Source organism: Arvicanthis niloticus, chromosome 9 (assembly GCF_011762505.2).
Source record: "Arvicanthis niloticus isolate mArvNil1 chromosome 9, mArvNil1.pat.X, whole genome shotgun sequence".
Classification (NCBI taxonomy): Eukaryota; Metazoa; Chordata; class Mammalia; order Rodentia; family Muridae; genus Arvicanthis; species Arvicanthis niloticus.
Window position 1 is genome coordinate 22,630,414 of NC_047666.1, and position 23,897 is coordinate 22,654,310.

At 50.6% G+C, this 23,897-nt stretch overlaps 3 protein-coding genes across 6 annotated transcripts; 2 read left to right on the top strand and 1 right to left on the bottom strand.

The window, feature by feature from the left end:
* Window positions 1-8: 8 nt before the first annotated feature.
* Loxl3 (lysyl oxidase like 3) lies at window positions 9-17,261 on the top strand. The gene is made up of 14 exons (XM_034512098.2): window positions 9-113; window positions 1,304-1,647; window positions 3,271-3,434; window positions 4,238-4,452; window positions 13,850-14,069; window positions 14,491-14,671; window positions 14,846-15,000; window positions 15,159-15,326; window positions 15,452-15,614; window positions 15,756-15,999; window positions 16,098-16,213; window positions 16,291-16,427; window positions 16,543-16,654; window positions 16,766-17,261. The coding sequence occupies exons 2-14, from the start codon at window positions 1,332-1,334 to the stop codon at window positions 16,837-16,839; spliced, it is 2,265 nt and encodes a 754-aa protein (XP_034367989.1). The 5' UTR covers window positions 9-113; window positions 1,304-1,331; the 3' UTR covers window positions 16,840-17,261.
* On the bottom strand, window positions 17,215-20,775 carry Htra2 (HtrA serine peptidase 2). The gene is made up of 8 exons (XM_034512100.2): window positions 20,080-20,775; window positions 19,774-19,978; window positions 19,491-19,685; window positions 19,202-19,234; window positions 18,874-18,979; window positions 18,652-18,721; window positions 17,664-17,759; window positions 17,215-17,567 (listed from the first exon to the last, which is right to left on the bottom strand). The coding sequence occupies exons 1-8, from the start codon at window positions 20,583-20,585 to the stop codon at window positions 17,402-17,404; spliced, it is 1,377 nt and encodes a 458-aa protein (XP_034367991.1). The 5' UTR covers window positions 20,586-20,775; the 3' UTR covers window positions 17,215-17,401.
* Window positions 20,776-20,804: 29 nt separating this feature from the next.
* On the top strand, window positions 20,805-23,816 carry Aup1 (AUP1 lipid droplet regulating VLDL assembly factor). 4 transcript variants are annotated; one of them, XM_076939942.1, is made up of 12 exons: window positions 20,807-20,980; window positions 21,059-21,196; window positions 21,276-21,426; window positions 21,631-21,815; window positions 22,039-22,111; window positions 22,208-22,281; window positions 22,512-22,605; window positions 22,678-22,780; window positions 22,895-23,014; window positions 23,111-23,226; window positions 23,412-23,530; window positions 23,632-23,816. In XM_076939942.1, the coding sequence occupies exons 1-12, from the start codon at window positions 20,844-20,846 to the stop codon at window positions 23,666-23,668; spliced, it is 1,347 nt and encodes a 448-aa protein (XP_076796057.1). In that variant the 5' UTR covers window positions 20,807-20,843; the 3' UTR covers window positions 23,669-23,816. The 4 variants fall into 4 exon arrangements, with proteins under 4 accessions (XP_076796058.1, XP_076796059.1, XP_076796057.1 ...); XM_034512101.2 differs by having other exon boundaries at window positions 20,810-20,980; window positions 22,512-22,578; XM_076939943.1 differs by lacking the exon at window positions 23,632-23,816 and having other exon boundaries at window positions 20,805-20,980; window positions 23,350-23,521.
* Window positions 23,817-23,897: the final 81 nt, after the last annotated feature.

The following is a 23,897-nucleotide window of genomic DNA, read 5'->3' on the forward strand; positions in this document are numbered from 1 at the left end:
GAAGGGGGGGTCCAGTCTCCCCTGGCCGAACACTTTTTTTTCTGAGAAGTCCTGAAAGTAATCTCCAGGACCAGGACTCTGCTTCCAGCCTCTGGAGTTCTGCCTAGTCGAAGGTAGGGGAGTTACTGCCGGCCAGCGAGAAGAGGAGTTGGGGATGGAGAGGATGGTGGACCAGGGGAAACGCTGATTTGGGATGGAGTCTGGGAAGCCAACCAACTGACAGTTTTATTATTGCTCAAGGAGCGAAACAGAAGAGTGGAGAGCTGAACAGAATGTTGGGGATGGAGGCTTCAGGGTGCAGTTTGCAGGCCCTACGCTGAACACCAGGGCTTCAGAGCCAAATGCCCCTAGAACAAAGCTGTCTTGTCTGAGTTGGGGGAAGCAATTCAGGGGGCCCCTTACTGTGGAGAGCTGTTTTCAGCCTTGGATAGAGAAGGCCTGAGCTGAGGAGCTAGCCCTAGCTTCTGGTTGCCCAGTATAGAAAAAAAAAGATGTTACAGGGAGTTTGGATAACTCCACACCAAAACCTGCCCAGCTTGAAGCCTAGGTCTCCTGGAGCCCCTGAGCCTGCAGCATATTTGTGAGCCCATGTGCTAGGGAGGGTGGCAGAAGGTTCTACTCTGTCCGTTTAGCCTCGGCCCTTCCTGCCTAGGCATCTGCCTCCATAGGAAACTGCTAAGACTCCTCTCATTCACAGATTCATAGTGCTGAGATCTCCTCAGGTCTGATGTCCCAGGCTCCCCTTACCTGTGCTGCTGTCTGAGTCTGTCTAACTGCATGGGTCTACTGTGGTTTCTCCTGTGCCTGCGCCTTGGCTTTTATTCCCTTTCCTCATGGTTTTTGCTTTTCTGTGTCAATCCCCATCACTATGTGCTTTGGCTTGGTTTTTTTTTTTTTTTTTTTTTTTTTTTTTAAGTCATCTATCCATATTCAATGTGTCTCTCACCCTGTGTCTTTCTGTTTTTTCCCCTTGGTTCCCACAGTCTCCCTTCCTGTCACATCCTGTCTGGGACGTCCTCTCTGTGTCTCTTCTCAATATCTGTTTATCCAGCCCATCCTTAGTCTCGGTCTCTAACCCACACTCACCCCGTGAATGGAAGTAAATAGAGATGATGGTAATGGTGGTAATGATGCCCAAACCAGGGAAGGTTATGGTGGGACATTAACTAGTTATTCATTTTATTATTTGCAAAGAGAAAGGAGAGTCTCCTTCACCCCCAGTCTAGGTCTCTAGGACTGTGCCTGTTTTCTTTGTGTTCCTACCCTCATTTAGTGTGTGTGTCTCTCCTTCTCTGTCCCTTAGTGCCCCCCTTCCTTGGGCCCTACCTGCCATGAGAGCTGTCAGTGTGTGGTATTGCTGCCCATGGGGACTACTGTTGCTGCACTTTCTGTGCAGCTCCAGTGTGGGGTCTCCGTCTCCTTCTACCAGCCCAGAGAAGAAGGTAGAAAGCCAGGGGCTGAGGTTCCGGCTGGCTGGCTTTCCTAGAAAGCCCTATGAAGGTCGTGTGGAGATACAGCGAGCCGGTGAATGGGGCACCATCTGTGATGATGACTTCACGCTGCAGGCTGCCCATGTCCTCTGCCGGGAGCTGGGCTTCACAGAGGCCACAGGTTGGACCCACAGTGCCAAATATGGCCCAGGATCAGGTGAGCTCTAGTCTAGCCCAGACATAACCTAAGTGCAGTTCAAGTACAAAGAGAAGGACAAAACGCTGTGGTGGCACAGCCAAAGGGACATGGGACACCAAGAATGGATAGAATCAAGCAAATCCACAGATTATAAACCATCTAGCATACTAATTTCAGGGCCATGTGATCTGAAGCTAGCTAGTACTTTCCATGAGCCTCTAGTGTTCTGTGTGTACAGTGAGGAGGAGTTCTCTTCTGCAAAGTAAGATTTATAGAGCCATGCACAAAGACATCCCAGTGCAGGGGAGCCCTGAATGACCCAAGTACAGTTGGTTCAATGATAATGTGAGGGCAGGTGAATGGTGTCTGCATGTCCCCAAGCTGGAAGGGGTCAAATACTACAGCTGACAAAATCAGGATCCAGGCCAGAGCTAAAACCAGCAAGCAGGAATTCACATGGAACAAGTGCGAGAGTGTGAGGGTTGGGACACAATCCTCTGAGGCTGAAAGTGCTAAGACCATATGGCCTCACAGTAGGATTGATGGATGGACATGGTGCAACCTGCTATTGGTCCCCCCACCCAATCCCATTCCCAGTTGCTCTACTGCTTCTGAGATAAAGTGTCACTTTGGAGGTAACAAACTCTGAGAGGAACAGTAGAAAGTGGAAATGTTCAGAAGTACTTTCCCTGCACTCAGTTCTCCAGAGAGAAGGCGGGAGGACGGTGGAGACAGACAGAGACAGAGAGGAAACCGCTTTCAGAAAGCCACTTTCAGGAGGAATAGCTAAAGAAACCAAAAGTTTGGCACAGAAACAAACAAGCAAAGCCTCACTTAGCAATTACATGACGGTCGGGTTAAATTCAAGGACAGTCGTGGCTCAAGGGTTTTCTGGGTGGCATCAAAGGACTGAATTATACCTACCAGGGGAAAGTTATAAAGACCCACAAGGACCTTCTGATAGTTGTGTGGCCTCCTGGAGCAGAAGGTAAAGCCCTGTTAGACTAGGTGAGGCGCCCTGAACACTGCTGGGACACATACTTTTCAGGAGGTTCCTCCCAGTTTTGAGGGGTCACTGATAGTCGATATGGTCCAGAAAGTAAAAATAGAGTTTCTGTGGCAGTAGGCAACACAGGTATACAGAAAAATGCCACAGGGGAGATGGCAGGGTGAAGTGAAAAAAAAAAAAATCTAAGCTTTCCAAGTCTCAGTGAGAGGTCAGACTCTTAGGCAAGTTACATCATTTTTTGGAACCCCAGTCTATTTATATAAAGGAATCTTCTGGCGGCTCCAGCCTAAGAATGATTGTATATATACTATGGCAAAGCATTTGTCACATAGTAGGTACTTAATTATAGCTGTTATTGAATGAATCCCGATTGATATTGGTGAGAACTTAAATGTTGATTCTCTGTTGTTGGTTGTTTTTTTGTTTTAATTCACCCTAATCAATTCTTCATTGTCCCAGATCACCACTAACCTTGCATCAACCTTACACCCTCTTTCCTCTCCCCCTCCAGAGTCTCCTATCTCTTCCCCACCTTTTTCTCATCAAAGAAGGATTAGCCTCAAGGCCACGTGAGGCCACCATCACTTGGTCAGCCATCCTCAAGTACTTCTTGCTCATCTCCCTTTCCATAGGCCGAATCTGGTTGGACAATCTGAGCTGCAGGGGGACTGAAGGAAGTGTGACAGAATGTGCCTCCCGGGGCTGGGGAAACAGTGACTGTACCCATGATGAGGACGCCGGGGTCATCTGCAAGGACCAGCGCCTTCCTGGTTTCTCAGACTCCAATGTCATTGAGGTCTGCAGCATATACTTGTGCATGTGCACGTGCACGTGCATGCTCCATGCTCTCACACGTGAGCGAGCGAGCGCGCGCACAAACACGGTTGCCGGGTGCCATATGTGGTAGAAGAGATATTATAAAGGGATCCCATAAGCCTTTATAGGATAATGTGGATTTCTGGGAAACTTGGAAGACGGGGGCAGATGAGGTGCTGTGGTGTAAAATCCAACTTTAAAAAGTGCGTACAAGTGTTTTGCAGTCATGTATGGCTGTGCACCCCGCGCATGCCTAGTGAAGAATGTCTAGAAGAGCCCTGGATCCCATGGAACTGGAGTTAACGATGGCTGTGAGCTGCCATGTGGGTCCTGGGAACTGAACCTCAGGTCTTCAGGAAGAGTTCTAGCCCTCGAATCCAATTATTTCAAGTATTCACATGGAGTTACTAAACCTGGCATGAGCTCTCCAGTTTCATTCCTGTTCACCTGTCCCTCTCCTCTAGAGTTTCTGCGCCCCTCCAATCTTTTTCTTCCTCCTCTTCCTAAAACACTTCCATTGTGAAGGTGGCCTCAGGCAGACTTATTATAGCTTCCCTTCCTTAGTGCCTTCGGACCCTGTGATTATGTCTCGACCATAACATATTCTGCCACCACTACACACTGCACTCTGGGTACATCCCCCACATAGGCAGCTGGCCTGGCGTCTTCCTCAGCCCTATTTCAGTGGTCCCACCATTGGATTTTACAGACACGATTAGGGCTCCTTCGGGGTGGCACAGTATTGCTACTGTAATTCTTTCCCTGCCTCTGGTCCCATCTCAGGTGGAGCATCAGCTGCAAGTGGAGGAGGTGCGACTCCGACCAGCCGTGGAGTGGGGCAGGCGACCCCTGCCTGTGACTGAGGGCCTGGTTGAAGTCAGGCTTCCTGAAGGTTGGTCGCAAGTGTGTGACAAAGGCTGGAGTGCCCACAACAGCCATGTAGTCTGCGGTATGCTGGGCTTCCCTGGAGAAAAGAGAGTCAACATGGCCTTCTACAGGTGCGGGGACTAAGGGTGTTTTCAGACTTTGGAGAGGGTGAGAGACACTGTGGGAAGCTCAGGAGGGAACGCGAGGAGACTGCTGTTACATAGGCAACTGGGAAACCATGCGTAACCTCGAAGGCTTTCCTACCCCGAAATTGAAACAGCTAGGCAAGATGCAGAATGCGCATGCGCGCGCCAGTGACGTCAGTGGTCGGGAGGCAGATTTCTGGAGTCTGGGCCCTGGGGCCTTGAAAGTTCAGAGTTCGTGGAGGGTGCGGCCCCCTGTCAGAGGCGGTGCCTGAGGGTGTCTTTGCGAGGCCGCACCCGGGGCCTCAGAGATTGTGACTGGCCAGTGCCAAGTCATCCTAGGGAACGCCGTTCAAAGGGCGGCTTCCTTCTTGGAGCATCTCATTTGGTAAATGACATAAACAACCAGTTAGATGACTTTTCATTGGGCACACTGCAGAAGATGTGGGCAGGGTATTGTAGAAGGGCCAGTCTTTGAAGAAAGCCTACACTCCTTTCTATCTCAATAGATAGAAAACCAGTTCAGGTCTTATCTCTAATATGCATAAAGCTGCCTTTTAAACCTGAATATACTCTGTCTGGGTAGAACATGGTGATAGTGTAACCAATATTTCATTCTCTCATCTATAGTGAAATTTTGAGAGATTTTTTTTTAGCCTTGCTAAAATGCAGATAAAGTGTGTTCACGGCTGCCTCGAGTAATCCTCCACAGAATGCTATCATAGGTTTGAGTATAATCTTATTATTCCGATCATTTTAGATCTCTAAGAATTGCCATATGTTTTTCTTAGCGACTTACTCTCGAATAGCATTTATCTGTAGAATAAGCAAACTTTCTCTTTCTTTCTAAAATCAATCCATTCTCTAACATCCACTCATTTCCATACTTGCTGGAAATTTCTTTACTGTGGTGCCCAGACATCTTTGTTCTTTCAGCCCTGAGGAACACCGTTGTCACCTGCAGACTGACAGCATTTTACAAAGCTGTGTGCGGTGGTGTACCTGCACTGGCATCCATCCTGGGCTGGGTTTCTTGCATTGTACTCAGGCTTTGTCTTTCAGAATCCAAACAACAGGTTATAAACAGTTATAGGATTGAAGCCCAAGGTTTTCCAAGAGGAAAGGATGGACTGAAACAATGTCTAGAGAGTCACTCATCCAACATTTATTTGATGCCACACTGTGTGCCGACTTCTATTGTAGGCTTTGGTGATTTCACACCAAGCACAATCTTTCTTCCTCTGGGGACAAGGGGACAACAGAAAACAAGTGAACTTATAAAATGGAAGGATGGCCGTGTTAGCATGGCCTCTATCAGAACCAGGCTCGTGGCATCCTATTCAAAGAATTGAAAGAGCGCATGCAAATAGCACAGTGGGAAAGGATTTTATTCAAAGGTGAAGTGGAAGTATGGAACAGGTAGGCTGTAAGAGAGCAAGCATCAGGCTACCTGAGCTAGAGTGTTCAAAGCCACATGGTCACCACCCATGGCTCCGTTTTGTGGGTCCAGGAGAAGGACTGGTGTTAGGAGATGAACCATGGGCAGTTTCCTATTTTGATTGGCAGACTTGGGTTATATAAGCCTTTGGTTGCTGTTCATATCTTTCCCCAAGATGTGTCTGACTTTAATCAATATGTACACCTGATTGTGCATAAACATAACATGGTAGATTGGGGCTTTTCCTTAAAAGCATACTCAGAGAATAGTGTACCTTGCTGCACTGGCTCCCAGACCTGCCTGTGCTGGCTAGGTTCACTGCTCTTGTTCCTGAATATTCATCAGGATGTGTTTGCTCCAAAAAAAAAACCAGAGTTACCAAGGGTTCCTGGGTCAGCTGTGACAGAGCTTTGTCTAGATGGGGGAAGGGGGGCAGTGAGGAGGGCATCCCAGGATGTTCAGTGCTTTGTTGAGAAAGGGCATGCATATGTGTAGCTCAAGCGAACTAGAACCCCAGTTTGCTAAACTGTCACCATGCTTGCCTGCCTCAGTCCTATGCAGTAAGGATAAGGAAGTAAAAGTGCAGCAGGGCAGTGGTGGCGCACGCCTTTAATCCCAGCACTTGGGAGGCAGAGGCAGGCAGATTTCTGAGTTTGAGGCCAGCCTGGTCTACAGAGTGAGTTCCAGGACAGCCAGGACTACACAGAGAAACCCTGTCTCAAAAAAAACCAAAAAAAAAAGAAAGGAAAAAAAAGAAAAAAAGGAAGTAAAAGTGCTGAGGGAAAGCCTTTTTAAGTAGACATCACATGAGGGAGGGTTTAAAGGCAGTGGGGGCACAGCTATGCAGACATGTAGGTGAGAAAGAGGAATTATAAGAGATGGGGGAGGAGTGGAGAGAAGGCATTCTTCATCTCAGTGTGGCTGGAGCTGAGGGAACATAGAACATGTCAGGTGACCTGATACAGGAGATGGGAGATTTGGTGAACTAAATCCAGGAGGGCCATGTGGGAAACATTGGCTTTACCCTGTGACGTAAGGCACTGTTGGAGGGTTTTGAGCAGAGGTTTTGTTTTGATGTTTTAATTTTTATCACATTTTTATTTATTTTGAGTGCCACTGTGAACAAATGGAAATCAGAGGATGACTTGCCTGCGTCTGCTCTCTCCTGTGTGGGGTCCAGGGATTGAACTCAGGTTATCCGTCTTGATGGAGAGTTCCTTTCTATGCTGAGCCATTTTCTCCTGCCCCTGAGGTGTTTTTGGTTTGGGTTTTGGTTGAAACCACATCTTGGATATCCTTGGCTGGCCCTGAACCCCTGATCTTTCTACCTCTACCTCCCAAGTCCAGGAATATGGGTCTGCATCAGCACACCCAGCAGAGGGGTGACATCTTTTTTGTTGTTGTTGTTTTGTTTTTTGAGACAGGGCTTCTCTGTGTAGCTCTGGCTGTCCTGGAACTCACTCTGTAGACCAGGCTGGCCTCAAACTCAGAAATCTGCCTGTTTCTGCCTCCCAAGTGCTGGGATTAAAGGCGTGCGCCACCACTGCCCAGCTTAATCACATTTCTAATCATTCATTACTTTGACTTGGAATTGTTTTATCCTGTTTATTATTGTGTGTGTTCGTGTGCTGTGTGTGTACTCGGCAGTGCATGTGGGATGCCAAAGACTAACTTTCAAGAGTCAGCTGTCTCCGTCCACACTGGATTCCTGGAATCAAACTCAAGTCCCCAGTGTCCAGTGATGACAGCTTTTCCTACTAAGCCGTCTCACCACCCATTAGCTACTCCTTTGATTGCTTTGCTCTTTGCTTTTCTCGTTTTTTAAAAATATCATGTGCATGTATGTGAGTGTGTGTTTTCATCACATTACAGGTGTGTACCACCATGCCCAGTTTTGTATTTATAATTTTAAACTTGTTTTGGTGTTGTAGAATACATGGAAGCTATAGAATTTTAGAAGGAAAATGTATAGGTATTAAAACTCCTTACTGCTCTTGTGCAGGTAAAGAAACTGAGGCTCTGAGAGCTTCCGTGTGTATGAGAAGACACTTGTTTATAAAGACACTCCCCCTATGCGGGCCACTTAAACTGGTAATCCCCTTGCCTCAGCTTTGAGTGCTGGGACTGCAGGATTTTCCACCATGCCTGGCTTTAGTGGCCACTCCCTCATTCATGTCATTGTGGTGCTGACTGACTGACCTCCATGCAAGGGTGGAGAGCACAAAGATGCTAAATGATGCTGGAGGTAGGCAGGTGCAGATCACAGCTCCACAGGCTTCGGCTACAGAGCTGCTAGGCCTTCCTAATAAAGGTAATGGGGAAAGACAGTAGAGTGGCTAGTTGGTTCGTTGGTTGGTTGATTCGTCTGGGGAAGGACAGGGAGTCTCTACATAGCTGTCCTGAAACTCACTATATGGACTAGGCTGGCCTCAAACTCAGAGATCTACCTGTCTCTGCCTCCCAAGTGCTAGGATTAAAGGTGTGTGCTACCATGTCAAGTGACAGCTGAGTGTTCAGTGAAGCTAGACATGGTGGTATTCACCCACAAGTCCAGGAGACTGGGGCCTAAGGCAGGAGGATCTGGCGCTATAGGCTGACTTGGAGGTTCTGTCTCCAAAGAGCTGAGGCAGTTCAATGAAGATGTCTGTGAGATGACATGATCAGGCTGTGGCTTTCATAAATGAAATAATTTCAGCGCTGGAGAGGTGGCTCGTTGATTAAAAGTACTTGCTGCTCTTTCAGAGGACTTGAGTTCAGATCCCAACTCCCACATCAGGTCTCACAAACACCTGTAATTACAGCTCCAGGAAACGGAGTGGCTTACTCCAGCTTCCATGGACAAATGCATACACATATGCTCTACCCACACATAAATACACATGTACACACAAGTGAATGTAAACTTCTAAATAATTACTTTAATGAAATAAATACCTTTTAAAACAATTAAAAGCTGGGTCTGCAGCACATGCCTTCAAGGTTATCCTTGGCTACATGTTGAATTTGAGGCCTTCCAGAGCTACATAGTGAGACCTGCCTCAGAAAAATCACAGGGCTGGAGGGATTGTTCAGCAGTTAAAAGTACCGGCTGCTCTTCCAGACTACACAGGGTACAGATCCCAGCACCTACATGGTGGTTCACCACCCTCTGTAACTCCAGTTCTGGAACTCTGATGCCCTCCTCTGACCTCCATATGCACCAGGCACGCACAAGGCACACAGACACACAAAACCAAATAAATACAAAAAAAAATAAATAAATAAAGCCATGCCTGGTGATGGCATATGCTTGTAACCCTAATACTTGGGAGGCTCAGGCAAGAGAATTACAAGTTTAAGGCCAGCCTGGACAACACTCAGAGGAAGAGAGTAAATAAATTTTAAAATTGTCATATAAAATCCCAGTGCACCTTCACACACTAAACTATGTCAAAATACCTGGGTATTCAAGAGAAATGGCAGGGCAGGAACACAGACAAAGAAACAACAACCAAGGGGCCAAGAGGGAACTCTATAAACCTCCTTCTAAGATGCAGACCAGCCAGGCGGTAGTAATGCACACTTTTAATCCCAGCGCTGGGCAGGTGGATCTCTGAGTTCAAGGCCAGCCTGGCTATAGAGTATATCCCGTGATCCCAGTATGTATGATGCAAAGGCAGAAGAATCAACACTGACTAAGGCCAGCCAGGGTTATGCAATCAAGATCCTGTCCTCGCTGCATCCCCCAAGAAAGGCATACATAGTTTTGGGCAGGACAAAGAGTGGCCATAATTAAAGTCTTCAAGATTGAAAGGGCAATGAGGAGAAACTGACTTAAGGAAACCCTTGAAGAAGGAAGTAAGGCAATTCACTTCCCTGCAAACATGCTCAGGGGATGAGCTCAGTTTGTGAATGACCAGACCTATGGGATTGGAATGTGGGCAGGAAGATTCCCCAGTCAAATGTCAAAGCTAATGTTTTCAGATCATTTCAGATCAGTTATCAGTCCCTGGACCAGCAGTCTCAGGTCTAGACAGTGCCAGGGTATTCCTTGGAGAGAGCACCCAAGAAACACACACACACACACACACACACACAAAGGGGAACGAAAGAGATGCTATCAGCCTCCCTGGGCCTGACCCAAGCTGCTTCTCTGACCTCCAGATCCCAAAAGCCCCTCCTCTGCCCTCTCCTGAGATTTTCTACCAACCTCCAGAGCCAGCGGCCCTCATTCCTCATCCATCTTGATCTAATATCTGAAGGTCCTGGTACTGGGGCACTGTTCTGAGTCCATGGCCTTCGCTGAGGCCCACTTACCTGTTTCTGTGCTAGTAGAGCCAGTAGGGCCTTGGGAGTAGCTGATGGTATCACACTCTGCTCTTGGAAGCTCTCTATTAGGAATCTTGCCCCCGGTTCTGGCTGCACTGGCCTTTTCCACTTGGTTCTACATCAATCCTGACTTAATCTTGTCTTATCCTCACAGAAAGTTGAGGAAGCGAACCGCCAAAGCCTCAGCCCGACACCCCAAGTCCCTTGGAAGGTAAAGGGGCAAGAGCCCCAGGGACCTCCTGTCAGCCCCTGAGGCCTCAGGAGGTGGATGGATGGATGGAAACCTATCCATGTCCATCCCAGAACCCAACCCTGTGGGTTAGGAACATAGTTGAAGATTGGCTGTTCCCAGAGGAGGGAGGGAAGCAGGCATGGGAATGGGTAAGCTTTGATCTTAGGGAATGGGAGGAGGAGGTTATGTAGGAACAGCTACATGAGATACTGCAGCCTCCGCCCTTGCATCCCTCTTCCTCCCCACCCACACCCACAACTCCCTTGGTCCAGGAACAATTCCACTCTCCCCTCCATTAACCTTCTGCCACCTCCTCTCCTTGCCCTCACCTGGATTTCCATAATTAGATTTGCCTTTAGTGGCACTGACTCCAGTGAGCATCAGGGGTTGCTGACTGCATGCCCCCTTGGCATCAGCAGTCTGTGTGCAGGGAAGTCAGCTGCCCTCCCCACACAGTGAGCAAAGGGTCCTTCTAAAAGCAGAGTGCTTCACTTCTCCCAGGCCACGTGCTCAATGACTGCCTCTACCAACATCTTTCTCCCTTTTGCAGAACAATCAACAAGTTTAAAGTCAAACACAAGCCCCGAGTGGGCAGAGGGCCAAGTAAGAGGTAAATGAGGCTGGGGTTGGAAGCAGAGAGGAAGCAGGGCAGGCAGGGGCAGGGGCAGGGGCAGGGGCAGGGGCAGGGCTCTGACCAGGAAAGTGTGCAGGGCAGGCCTGTTGGACTGATGGAGGTGATGACAGGTGGAGTGGCAACTGTGACAAACACCTTCCAGATCCTTCCAGAAACGGGAAGTAAGGCACCGTGTTCTAAGTCTCTGGGGACTGTGTTAGTCACAGGACTTTGTGCTTGCCCGTGTGCTTGTCTTTCTTCCATGAAATCCAGTAGGCAATCCAGCACTCTGTCCCGTACCTGTCTTTCCACATGAGATCACGGAGTGCCCAAGAGATTGGTGTTCTCATCCTGCTTTATCTATTGAGTGCTTCTAAATTCTATTTTATTTAAAGTAAATATTACCAAGGACTAAAGAGATGGCCTATGGATCCTATTTGGGATCAATGGTTAAGAGTGTGGACTGTTCTTTCAGGGGACCTGAGTTCAATTCCCAGTACCCACATTAGGCAATTCTCTACTCAACTGACACTCTGACACATACATATACACATTATTAAAAGTTTTATTGTTTTTTTTTAATATAACATTACCAATTTACTTGGTGAGGAGAGTAGCCTATGGAACTTTTTCCAGGAATAGCATAAGAATTACAACCCCCGCCTGGCTGCCTCTTAGACATCCAGTTGCATATTTTCTTCCTGGGCTCACTCAGAATTCAAGCACATAAGAGACTTCCAACCCTTCCATCCAGCTTGTCTTGAGAAGGCAGACAGCACCACTGAAACCTCCCTGACAACTTATGACTAAGGCCAGGAGAAAGCATCTTTCCATTGTCCCCTCTTCCCTCAGTAAGCTCCAGTGTTCCCCAGCACACCCTATGGTATGCCTCACCAGTGGGCTTCTGTTCCTGGTAGCTGTCAAAGAGCCCAAAATTTGATGAGTTCTTGCAATCCTCTTTGGCTTAGGTCATCTTTGCCTAACACAAATATTCTTTGGTTCCTTCTCTGACTCCCAGCATGCACTGCTGTTTTTATTGGTTATAAGGAGAGGGTAAAAGAGAGTTAGAAGCCAGGCGGTGGTGGCGCACGCCTTTAATCCCAGCACTCGGGAGGCAGAGGCAGGCGGATTTCTGAGTTCGAGGCTAGCCTGGTCTACAGAGTGAGTTCCAGGACAGCCAGGGCTACACAGAGCAGAGAAACCCTGTCTCGAAAAACCAAAAAAAAAGAGAGTTAGAAATTAGATGTCTTTTCCTGTGATGGCATGTCTTTGATTTTCAGCCAAACAGGACACTGAGAGTACCTAATCTCTTTGGTTTTCAGAACCCGTTTACCCTGGGCTTCCAAATGTTTTGTTTCTGTAAAGTCTCCAGTCTTCTTTGCCTGTTTTGCATGTTTTAGTTTGTTTGTTTTCTGAGACAGGGTTTCTCTATGTAGCCCTGGCTGTCCTGGAACTCAATCTGTAGACCAGGTTGGCTTTGAACTCAGAGATCCACCTGCCTCTGCCTCTGGAGTGCTGGGACTGCTGGGACTAAAGGCGTGGACCGCCACCGCCCAGTCCTTTGCCTGTTTTGTTTATAAATACCTTCTCTCCTGTCTTCCTAGCTTTAAAGTGTTACATTCCCTCTTTTCTCTAATGTCAAGGATAGGGCACCAGGTTGCAATAAATCAGCCTGGTGGACCTACTCCACCCACACCAGGCCTCTGCTTTCCCTTTTTCCCTGAGTTCCACCCAGCCTTTCTGGGAAGAGAGTTCTCCCTTCCCATCACCTACCTGCAAGCTCTTGTTCTGTGGTATTTACAAGTTCCCCTGTTCTCTCTGGCATCTCTAGTGTTTCCGAGTGTGAACATCTCCCGTTTTGTCCTGTTTTCTGCTCAGATGGCTCTGGGACAATCTCAGTTGAAATCGCACAAGCATGACTACCTCATGGAGACATCTGTGTTTGCCTTTGGGAGGCCATAGCCGCCTCCCCTCTTTAGCCACGTAGTCCCTCCAACTTCCGTCTGCCTTCGCTACAGAGAGTCATCAGTTCTTCTAGCCTATTCTCACCGTAGGGAATATGTCACTGTCTGCCATATTCTGACAGGGCTTCCAACCTCGAAGCCCCTCCGGCCTCTGAGAAGCCATTTAGATGCAGCCTTGCTAGGTACTCTGCATCCAGCTCATGTACATTCGGCTTGTTGAGTCTCAGCATAAGAGAAGGGTCTGCTCCCTGCTAGTCAGGCCAGTTTTCTGCCAGGCCCTTCTTCTGAGCCATCTCTTCTGGCTTTCCATTGGATTGGGGCTTCCCGTTAGTTTTGCATGGCTGCCTTTGGCCTCAGCCTGCTTTTAGGTCATTAAGAACAAGGTTGCAGCTGTATGGTGGTGGTGCCTGTCTTTAATCCCAGCACTCCAGAAGTCAGAGGCAGACAGATCTCTGTGAATTCAAGGCCAGCCTGCTCTATGAACAGCCAAGGCTACAGAGAAACCCTGTCTCAAAATGAAAAAAAAAAAAAAAAAAAAAAAAAAAACCAGAAAACAAAAAAGAACAAGGTTGTTATCAAACCTGACCACCCTTCCCTTAGGGTTCTGTTTGCAAGTCTCCAAAGAACCCTGACTGGGCAGCCAATGCTCTTTCATACTACACACTAGACAGTCCTGTCTCCCTCCCCACAAGGAAAACAGAAGGGGAAGAAAGGGATAAGCGGCCATGAGACGTTGGGGGCGGGGCAGGGAAGTGATTTGGCAGATGGCTGTGGAGCCAAGGGGTGAGAACTCACCCTCACACTACTGTACCTCACTCCTGTCCCCATAGGATGCTGGCCCAGAAGAAGCAACATTCCTTTGGTCTGCACAGCGTGGCATGTGTGGGCACAGAAGCCCACCTCTCCCTTTGCTCTCTAGAGTTCTATCGTGCCAATGACACCACCAGGTGCTCTGGGGGAAGCCCTGCAGTGGTGAGCTGTGTGCTGGGCCCTCTTTATGCCACCTTTACTGGTCAGAAGAAGCAACAACACTCTAAGCCTCAAGGGGAGGTATGTAAGACAAGGAGTGTTTTCATTCAGCAGTACAGGGGATTGAACCTCAGGCTTCACACACACACACACACACACAGAGAGAGAGAGAGAGAGAGAGAGAGAGAGAGAGAGAGAGAGAGAGAGAGAGAGAGAGAGAGAGAGAGAGAGAGAGAGAGAGAGAGAGAGAGAGAGAGAGAGAGCAAACTTACCTTTCAGCTACACACTCCTGCCCAAGACAGTGGATGTAACCTTTCCCCACCCAGGGTAGGAACTCCCTAGCCTGGCCTCTACTTACTAAGTAAGCCTTGACCTTTGAAGACAGGGGACCTTCCAGTGGCTGTGCCACAGATCTGATGCCACCCACTGTCAGAAAAACCTCATTCAGCTCCCTGGTCTCCCCAAACCAATGTTTCCATTTGGACATGCCTTTCCTTTGCAGGCCCGGGTACGTCTAAAGGGCGGTGCCCACCATGGAGAAGGCCGAGTGGAAGTCCTGAAGGCTGGCACATGGGGAACAGTCTGTGACCGAAAGTGGGACCTGCAGGCAGCCAGTGTGGTGTGTCGAGAGCTGGGCTTTGGCACTGCCAGAGAGGCCCTGAGTGGTGCCCGCATGGGGCAGGGTGAGGGGAGAGGATGCTCACACTTCTAGGGGTGGTGAGGAGGATGCTCACACTTCTAGGCGTGGTGAGGGGAGAGGATGCTCACACTCCTAGGGGTGTATTCCTTGGGAAGGCATGGAGTCCTCTGGGCAATGGTCTCTTGACAACCTCCTCAGCCTTGACTTCTGCCTCTAGGCATGGGTGCTATCCACTTGAGTGAAGTTCGGTGTTCTGGCCAGGAACCCTCCCTTTGGAAATGCCCCTCCAAGAACATCACAGCTGAGGACTGTTCCCATAGCCAGGATGCGGGTGTCCGGTGCAACCTCCCCTACATTGGGGTGGAGACCAAGGTCAGTCATACATTCTAATGTAGGTCTTTCTTCCCAGGCTTGGACATCCCTCAGCTCCCACACAACCCTGTCATTTGGAGCCCTTTCTCTGTCCCTGCTCTCTGCTATACTGCCATGCCCAAAGTTCCCCCCTGCACTTCCCCTCTATACCTCTACAGATTCGACTCAGTGGGGGCCGCAGCCGATATGAGGGGCGAGTCGAGGTGCAAATAGGGATACCTGGGCATCGACGCTGGGGCCTCATCTGTGGGGATGACTGGGGAACACTGGAGGCCATGGTGGTCTGTAGGCAACTTGGTCTTGGCTACGCCAACCACGGCCTGCAGGTGAGTAGGGAGGAGACCAAAGCTATTGTCACCAGAGTCCTTTGAGCAAGGACTGTGGAAACACAGCCTTTGGCCCTGGGAACTGGAACCTATGGCCTCACCAGAACACCTACCTAAATCCCCAGGAGACCTGGTACTGGGACTCGGGGAACGTAACTGAGGTGGTGATGAGCGGAGTGCGTTGCACGGGGTCTGAGCTGTCCCTGAACCAATGTGCCCATCACAACACCCACATCACCTGCAAGAGGACAGGAACCCGCTTCACTGCAGGAGTCATCTGTTCCGAGAGTGAGTAGCATAAGTAGAGAAGCTTCTTGGAAGGGCTGTGTTGTGCCCTGCAGGGGCAATCCCTGGCCACGACAGAACCCACTCTCCCACATGGAGATGGAAGCACCCTCAGTGGTAACCACCACTCTCTTTCTCATGTAGCTGCTTCAGATCTGCTGCTACACTCAGCACTGGTACAGGAGACTGCTTATATTGAAGACCGACCATTGCACATGTTGTACTGTGCTGCTGAAGAGAACTGCCTGGCTAGCTCTGCCCGCTCGGCCAACTGGCCATATGGCCACCGGCGCCTGCTCCGATTCTCTTCCCAGATCCACAACCTAGGAAGAGCTGACTTTAGGCCCAAAGCTGGGCGCCATTCCTGGGTGTGGCATGAATGTCACGGGTGAGAGGGCAGAGGGGGCCAGAGACAAAGGCAAGGCTCAGGGGTGTGACAAGTCTGCTGGAATCTGGGGAAGAATCACAAGTTCCCTTGTCCCACAGGCACTATCACAGTATGGACATCTTCACTCACTATGATATCCTGACCCCCAACGGCACCAAGGTGGCTGAAGGCCACAAGGCTAGTTTCTGTCTAGAAGACACTGAGTGTCAGGAGGGTGAGTCGGGGCCAGAGTGGACTTAAGCCCAGGCATAGATAGCCTCGCCCTTCACTGACATCTAACACTCCCTTTAGATGTCTCCAAGAGGTATGAGTGCGCCAACTTTGGAGAGCAGGGCATCACTGTGGGGTGTTGGGATCTCTACAGGCACGACATTGACTGTCAGTGGATCGACATCACAGACGTGAAACCAGGAAACTACATTCTTCAGGTGCCTGGCATCTGCCTGGGCTTTCAGATACCTGGGTTTGGGGTGGGTGATGAAGACACCTTTGACCTGTACGAGTGCAGCTGTATCACACCAGTGTTCTTCCTCTCACTCACAGGTGGTTATCAACCCAAATTTTGAAGTAGCAGAAAGTGACTTCACCAATAATGCAATGAAGTGCAACTGCAAATATGATGGGCATCGCATCTGGGTGCACAACTGTCACATCGGTAGGTGACAGGTGAAAAGGGTGAATGCAGGGCAGGAGGGAAAGGCTTCCATCCCATCACCATTGGTCTCTGTGCAGGGACAGCCCCTCATAGTGCCTGTCTACTCTGCAGGTGATGCCTTCAGTGAAGAAGCCAACAGGAGGTTTGAGCGCTACCCTGGCCAGACCAGTAACCAGATCGTCTAAAATGCTACCATCCTCTCTGCAAACCACCACTGGCCTCCAATGGCAGGGGTCTGAGGCTGTCGTTACCTCAGGAGCTTACCACAAGAACTCGTCCACCTGTGCACTACAGATGACGGACTGTTGAACAGAAGTTGGCGCCTCCCTCACTGGGTCAGCTGTCCTTACCTTTGGCCAAGCACGGAGAATCAGCCAACAGTCCCAGCAACAGACAGAATACACCACCAAGAGCTGCCCCACACAGGATGGCAGCAGCTCATTCTCCTGAACGGGGAGCTCAAGAGAGCCAGCTCCCATAGCTCTAAGTTCTCCCAAGCACCGCGTTACCTCTAGCCTTTTGGTGGGGGAAAAGATCCAGCCCCCCATTTTTGACTGTAACATGTTGCTAGGTATAATTTTATTTTATATAAAATGTGTTCTTCAGAGCCCAGGACTGGTGCAGTGGTTAAAGGGACCTGCCCTCCATAGGTCCATTGACTCCTCCTCTGCCCACATGCACTCAGAACCTAGGCTAAGAAAGCAAGGAGGAAATCAGAGCAAGAGCTTCAAACGCTCGCTAGTCCAGTCATTCTGTGACCTCAGGGGTCACGTATAAGGTCAGTGTTTCTGACCCACGCCGGATCCGCACTGCCAGCTGTGATTGGGTCCGAACAGCCTCGTAAACATCTTCAGCATTCTGTACCAATTTCTCCCCAATGGCCAAGATCACATCACCGGGCCGCAGACCAGCCCTGTGGAGGATGGACAGGGCAAAGAAGTAGTAGACAGAGGAGTTCAAGGGTAACTATCCCACCCCACCCTATCCCACAGAACAGGCTCCCCATCACCTGTGTGCAGGGGAACCCAGGATAACTTTATGAATGAGGACACCGTGCTGAACATCAGGGAAGCTTGGCTCTCGGAGCTGAAGTTCAGTGAGGATGCTGAAAGGACACAGACACTCTTAGCTCCACACAGGCCCTCTCCCATCCTGACCGTTCACTTTCTGCCTTCTAGTGCTTAGGAAGTGGACAGACACATAAAAGATAGCTAATTTCAAAACATACATGGTTGATCAACTCCACTTCTGTCACCCTGAAATTCTCTCTTTTTTTTTTTTTTTTGGTTTTTCGAGACAGGGTTTCTCTGTGTAGTCCTGGCTGTCCTGGAGCTCACTCTGTAGACCAGGCTGGCCTTGAACTCAGAAATCCACTGGCCTCTGCCTCCCAAGTGCTGGGATTAAAGGTGTGCACCACCACCGCCCGGCCACCCTGAAATTCTACGATAAGGAAGGGGTAGACCTTAAGCTATACCTAGAAGGGTGGGTCTTACAACCTATGAAATAAGGTACTAAGACATATAGAAGTGGGGCCAGTAGTGGTGGCGCACGCCTTTAATCCCAGCACTTGGGAGGCAGAGGCAGGCAGATTTCTGAGTTCGAGGCCAGCCTGGTCTACAGAGTGAGTTCCAGGACAGCCAGGGCTACACAGAGAAACCCTGTCTCGAAAAAAGAAAAAAAAAAAAAAAAGACATAGAAGTGGAAAATCAAAGTAGTTCAGAAGAAACAGCAAGCTGTCTAGAAGGATAACTAGAGACGGGTGGGAATGGTCTTCAATGCTCAGTCAGTGGAGGCTGTACGTCACAGCAGTAACAGGATGCACTCAATCTACTGAAGGGTCCAGACACAGGAGGATGAGAAAGTTATGATGAGAGGGAACAGCTCTTGTGACAGCTGACAACAGCTTATCTTAGGTAAAGACAGACATGAAAGCAAAACTCAAGAAGAGAGTAGGTGTGTGCGTGTGTGTATACATACACATCATGACCCCAACATACCTGGGAGTCAGAGTCAGCATCATCACGCCAATGTAGCGGCGCTGGGACCCACTGATTCCAAACCAGGAATCTGCAAAGAGAGGACACATGAGCCCACCCAGCTATGTTCTTTCCCTTACCTCCTACCAGTAGACCCCTGTACACCAAGTCCCAGTGAATGCCCCTCCCCTAGGTCCCATCCTCCATTTTAAAGGAACCCCTTTTCCTGTAAGACAGGCTCACTTTTCTTTTCCCCGCGATGCAGAAACTCCCTAAGGCGATCAGAAGGGATGGCAAAGGAGATTCCAGCTGTCACCTTCATGGTGTTCACTCCAATCACCTCCCCATCCTGCAGGGACACAGCCCCCTGTCCCCTAGCCCACACAGATGGCAGAGGATGGGGGCACCTGAACAAGAGTAGCAAGGATTTGGGGACAGGGGTCTGTCTATCTGGATACCAGGAGAGGAACAAGAGACTAGAGACTTAGCTAAAACTCCCTGAATCAGAGGAAAACCCACACTTCCCACACTGACCTGGGGCATGGATTCTTAGAAGAACATGGGCACTCACCAGGTTAACCAGGGGACCACCAGAATTTCCAAACTGTGAGATAAAATGAAAGAAAACATCAAAAAGATCTGGAATCCCATACCTCTGGGAATTTTAAGACTGGGTGCATACACAGGGTGTAGGGAAAGTCTTCTAATTCCAATTCCTAGCACATGAACTAGAGTGGCTGCATTTTGAAGCCCAACCTCTGATACAGGCCCAGTCACCACGTGTCATTTGGTGCTCATACCCGACAGCTGTTCTCCCCAATTCCAACCTAGCGCCTAATTTCCCTCATAGCAGGACGCACATCAATAGCTGCATCAGTCTGAATGTATTCCACGTTGTTTTGAGGGAGTCCCAGGTCCCTGGCTGGGCGCTGAGCAGAGCTGACAATACCAGATGTGATCGTGTTCTGCAGTGCGAAGGGACTTCCCATGGCAACAACAAACTCCCCTTGCCGGACATCAGCTGAGCGGCCGAGGGGCAGTGTGGGAAGAGGCTCCTTAAGGGAAATGAGTACACCAAACTTGTCATTTTAAGAAGGGAGCACATAAACAGCTGCCGTCAGATCTGGCCTACACCGTCCCCACCTTGGTTTGAATCCTCAACGTAGCAATGTCTGCTACAGGATCCACAGCTGTGACCATGGCCTCATAAGTGTCTCCGCTAGGCAGCCTCACTCGCACTCGGCGCCGATCAGCCACCACGTGGGCGTTGGTAACGATGAGCCCATCCGAAGCCACTACGAATCCTGAGCCGTTTGAGATGGGGACTTCACGGCCGGAGAAAGGGTGCCTGGGATGGGGAAACACCAATTGATTACACTGCAGCTTCCACCCCATCCCTTGCCTTTACGGCAGTTGGTTTCAACACCTCCGGGTCAACTTCACCATTACCGGTCTAGGATCTCGATATAGACCACAGCAGGGGCTGTCTTCTCCACCACATCTGCGATGAAATTGTACTGGCTCCGGGGAGAGGTGGGTGGCGGAGCAGGAACAGCAGCCAGCACCGTGGAAGGACCCCGCCCCCAACCCCACAACAGCAGCAGCACTGCACCCCCTGCGCCCACTGCCACCGCCAGCCATTCGCGCCGACGGCTTCCAGGACTCCTGTATGCCTCCTGGTTACTGGAGCCTGGAGTACCCACAGTCAGTCGTGCCCAGAGATCCGGGGTCCCAGACGTCAGATTTGCCCGCGATGCAAGGACCCCCACAGGCACCCGGGCCGGGAGACTGGGGGTCCCACAAGTCATCCGGGCCTGAAGGTCAGGAGTTCCTGACGTCAGCAGAGCCCGGAGGTCAGGGGCTAACAGGGGGCTCCTTCTCCAGACGATGCCCCCGAAAGCCCGCCATGCCCGAAGGCTCCAGTTTGCAACCCGCCCCGCCTTCAGCGCAGCCATCAGCTCCGCCTCGGCACCCCTCGCCCGCCCTACTCAGAGGCGGTCCTCTAGAGCCCTGCAAGCCTTCTAAAAGAAGCAAGGCATGCCGGTATTCGTTCAGTGCATGCCGGGAAATGTAGTTCCTTCGGAACGCTCTCTCTTTCTCAAGCGTACGTTCGCTCACACACAAACACACACTTAGTCCCCCGGGCCGCAAGGCATGCTGGGAACTAGCCCTTCCGGGGCGCCTCCGGGCCTCGGGTTCTGGCGTCCCGGCGGATGCCCGAAGACTCCGCCTTCCCAGGAGCCCCCGCGGCCCTGCGAAGATGGCGGCGACAGCGGCCCCGCTCTCCTGAAGCGGCAGCGATGGAACCTCCCCCAGCTCCGGGGCCGGAGCGGCTCTTTGACTCGCACCGGTAAGCGCTGCGGAGGGAAGAGACCGGTCAGCGCGTCCTGTCGGCTTCGGCGCCTGATCGCGTCGCCTCTCGCCACAGGCTCCCGAGTGACGGCTTCCTGCTGCTCGCGCTACTGCTCTACGCGCCGGTCGGCCTCTGCCTCCTGGTCCTGCGACTCTTCCTCGGGCTCCACGTCTTCCTGGTCAGCTGTGCTCTGCCTGACAGCGTCCTCCGCAGGTGCGGACCGCGGCGCCTGGGGAGCATCTGGGCTGGGCCTGGCTCAAGACCGCACAGTCACGGCCGCCTGTGTCCCCAGGTTCGTGGTCCGAACCATGTGTGCGGTGCTGGGGCTCGTGGCCCGGCAGGAGGACTCCGGACTCCGGGATCACCGCGTCAGGGTCCTTATTTCCAACCATGTAACACCTTTTGACCACAACATAGTCAACCTACTCACCACCTGTAGCACCGTGAGTGGGGGGCGAGGCCGAGAGCGCCACCGGGTGGCTCCCTAGGCTCAAACCCTGGGGTTCTCTCGGGGAATACCGAGCCTTTCCCCCCAGTCCCATAAACGCCACCCCACGCGTTACCTTTTTCTCTTTCTCTTTGTCTTTTTTCTCTCTTTCTTTTTGACATTCCCTTCCATTCTTCTTGCTTTTTCTCCCTACTCTCAGCCTCTACTCAATAGTCCCCCCAGCTTTGTGTGTTGGTCTCGGGGCTTCATGGAGATGGATAGGCGGGTGGAGTTGGTGGAGTCACTTAAGAAATTCTGTGCTTCCACGAGGCTTCCGCCCACACCTTTGCTGCTGTTCCCCGAGGAAGAGGCCACCAATGGCCGAGAAGGGCTCCTGCGTTTCAGGTGGGTAAACGCAGGTATCTGGCTCTAGTTGAGTGGGTTGCCAAGCTCCTGGGTGAGCCCGCGAAAGTTCGTTTCCTGTTTGCCCACTTTTAGCCCTGCCCTCGTAATTCTTCATTCCTCAGTTATCTGCTTGTGTAGTTGGACAGTTTACTAGTATAAGTCAAGTATAAGTAGTTGGCTGGGCTAGGTTGAACTCCCATACTACTCCCTCTCTCTCTCTTAGTTCGTGGCCATTTTCTATCCAGGATGTGGTACAACCTCTTACCCTGCAAGTTCAGAGACCCCTGGTCTCTGTGGTGAGTGCATTTTGGACATAGACTACTCTGGGGTTTGGAAGGGAAGTTTCCCACCTGTGGCCCTGGCTTAGGCCTCACTTCATGCCTTCCCCTCAGACGGTGTCAGATGCCTCCTGGGTCTCAGAGCTGCTGTGGTCACTTTTCGTCCCTTTCACGGTGTATCAAGTAAGGTACTAACTGTCCTCAGTTTTTGGTGGCTGGGGAGATGCTCACCTCAAGGTCAAGGAAGTAGTGACCACTACCCTGTCTGCCTGTGGTTTGATAGTGTCAAAGTTCTAACACAGAAGCAACACTTATCTTTCATCTCCCTGCTCTCCCCCCTACTGTTTCAAGATAACCAGGCAAGGGCGAAGCCCTTAGCTCTGGGCGCCTTAACAGGGCAAGGCTCTGGTTTTTGTAGGTGGCTTCATCCCATTCATCGACAGCTGGGAGAAGAGAATGAGGAGTTTGCGCTCCGAGTACAACAGGTGGCAGTGAACATGGGCTTGGTGGAGGTGGGGTCCCTGTCCAGGGGAGAAGGGGAGGAGCCTAAGAAGCTACAGCTATAACCTTCCAATTCTCCCCAGCTGGTGGCCAAAGAATTGGGCCAGGTGGGGACACGGCTCACTCCAGCAGACAAAGCAGAACACATGAAGCGACAGAGACACCCCAGATTCCGGCCCCAGTCAGGTGTGTGGTCTGTGCACAAAGATGTTTGCTCTGCGCGGTGGTTTTCCTTCCTTACTTAGGCTTATCTGCCTTTCTTAATCATCCACTCACCTCATTTTTTTTTCTTTTAAACAGTGCAGTCTTCTTTTCCTTCTCCTCCCAGCCCTTCTTCTGATGTGCACCTGACCACTCTCGCTCAAAGAGTCAAGGAGGTTTTGCCCCATGTGCCATTAAATGTCATCCAGAGAGACCTGGGTATGGGAAAGGGTAGCTTCACAGAATGACAGACACAGGAAAATGGTTGTCGACAGAGAAGGGTGCAGGGAATGGACACTCTTCCTCTCTTCCCAGCCAGGACTGGGTGTGTAGACTTGACCATCACAAATCTGCTTGAGGGGGCTGTGGCTTTCATGCCTGAAGATGTCACTGAGGGATCTCAGTCCCTGCCCGCAGCCTCTGCCCCAAAGGTGAGACACAGGAGTAGTCATGGCCAAGACTTGAGGGCAGGTTGGGGCAGTCTCTGTACTCCCTCTCCCTGGCTTCTCTTTCTGATGTTGAGACCCTAGCACAGTGCCTCTCTTACAAAGTAGGCATTCGATGGGTGTTTAATGATGATGACTTCGCAAGCCTTCTGACATTGTGATCACCTCAGTTCCCCAGCTCTGGCCTGGTGACCCCTCAGCCCACAGCCCTAACATTTGCCAAGTCTTCCTGGGCCCGTCAGGAGAGCCTGCAGGAGCGCAAGCAGGCACTGTATGAATATGCAAGAAGGTGAGAGGGTCAGAGGACAGTGTGTAGGAAGGAACAAGTTGGAAAAGGCCCAATGAAGCTGTTATGACAAAGCCTATACACTCTCTCCCCATGTCCCACAGGAGATTCAGAGAGAGACAGGCCCAGGAGGCTGAATGAGCCCAAAGGAACAGGATGGTACCCAGAGCCGCAGGACGGAGACTGGGGGCAGCCCTCACCCAGCTAACAACAGGCCGGATGAGTGGGTGGTAAAACGGGAGGGATGGGGCTACCCCAATCTCACATTAAATTCAGGGTTTTCACTCAAGGTCTCTGTTGCCTCTCTGGGTTTCAAAAGCCCCTTGAGTAGGTTTCTTTTCCTGGGTTGAAGAATACCATATGGGTGAGG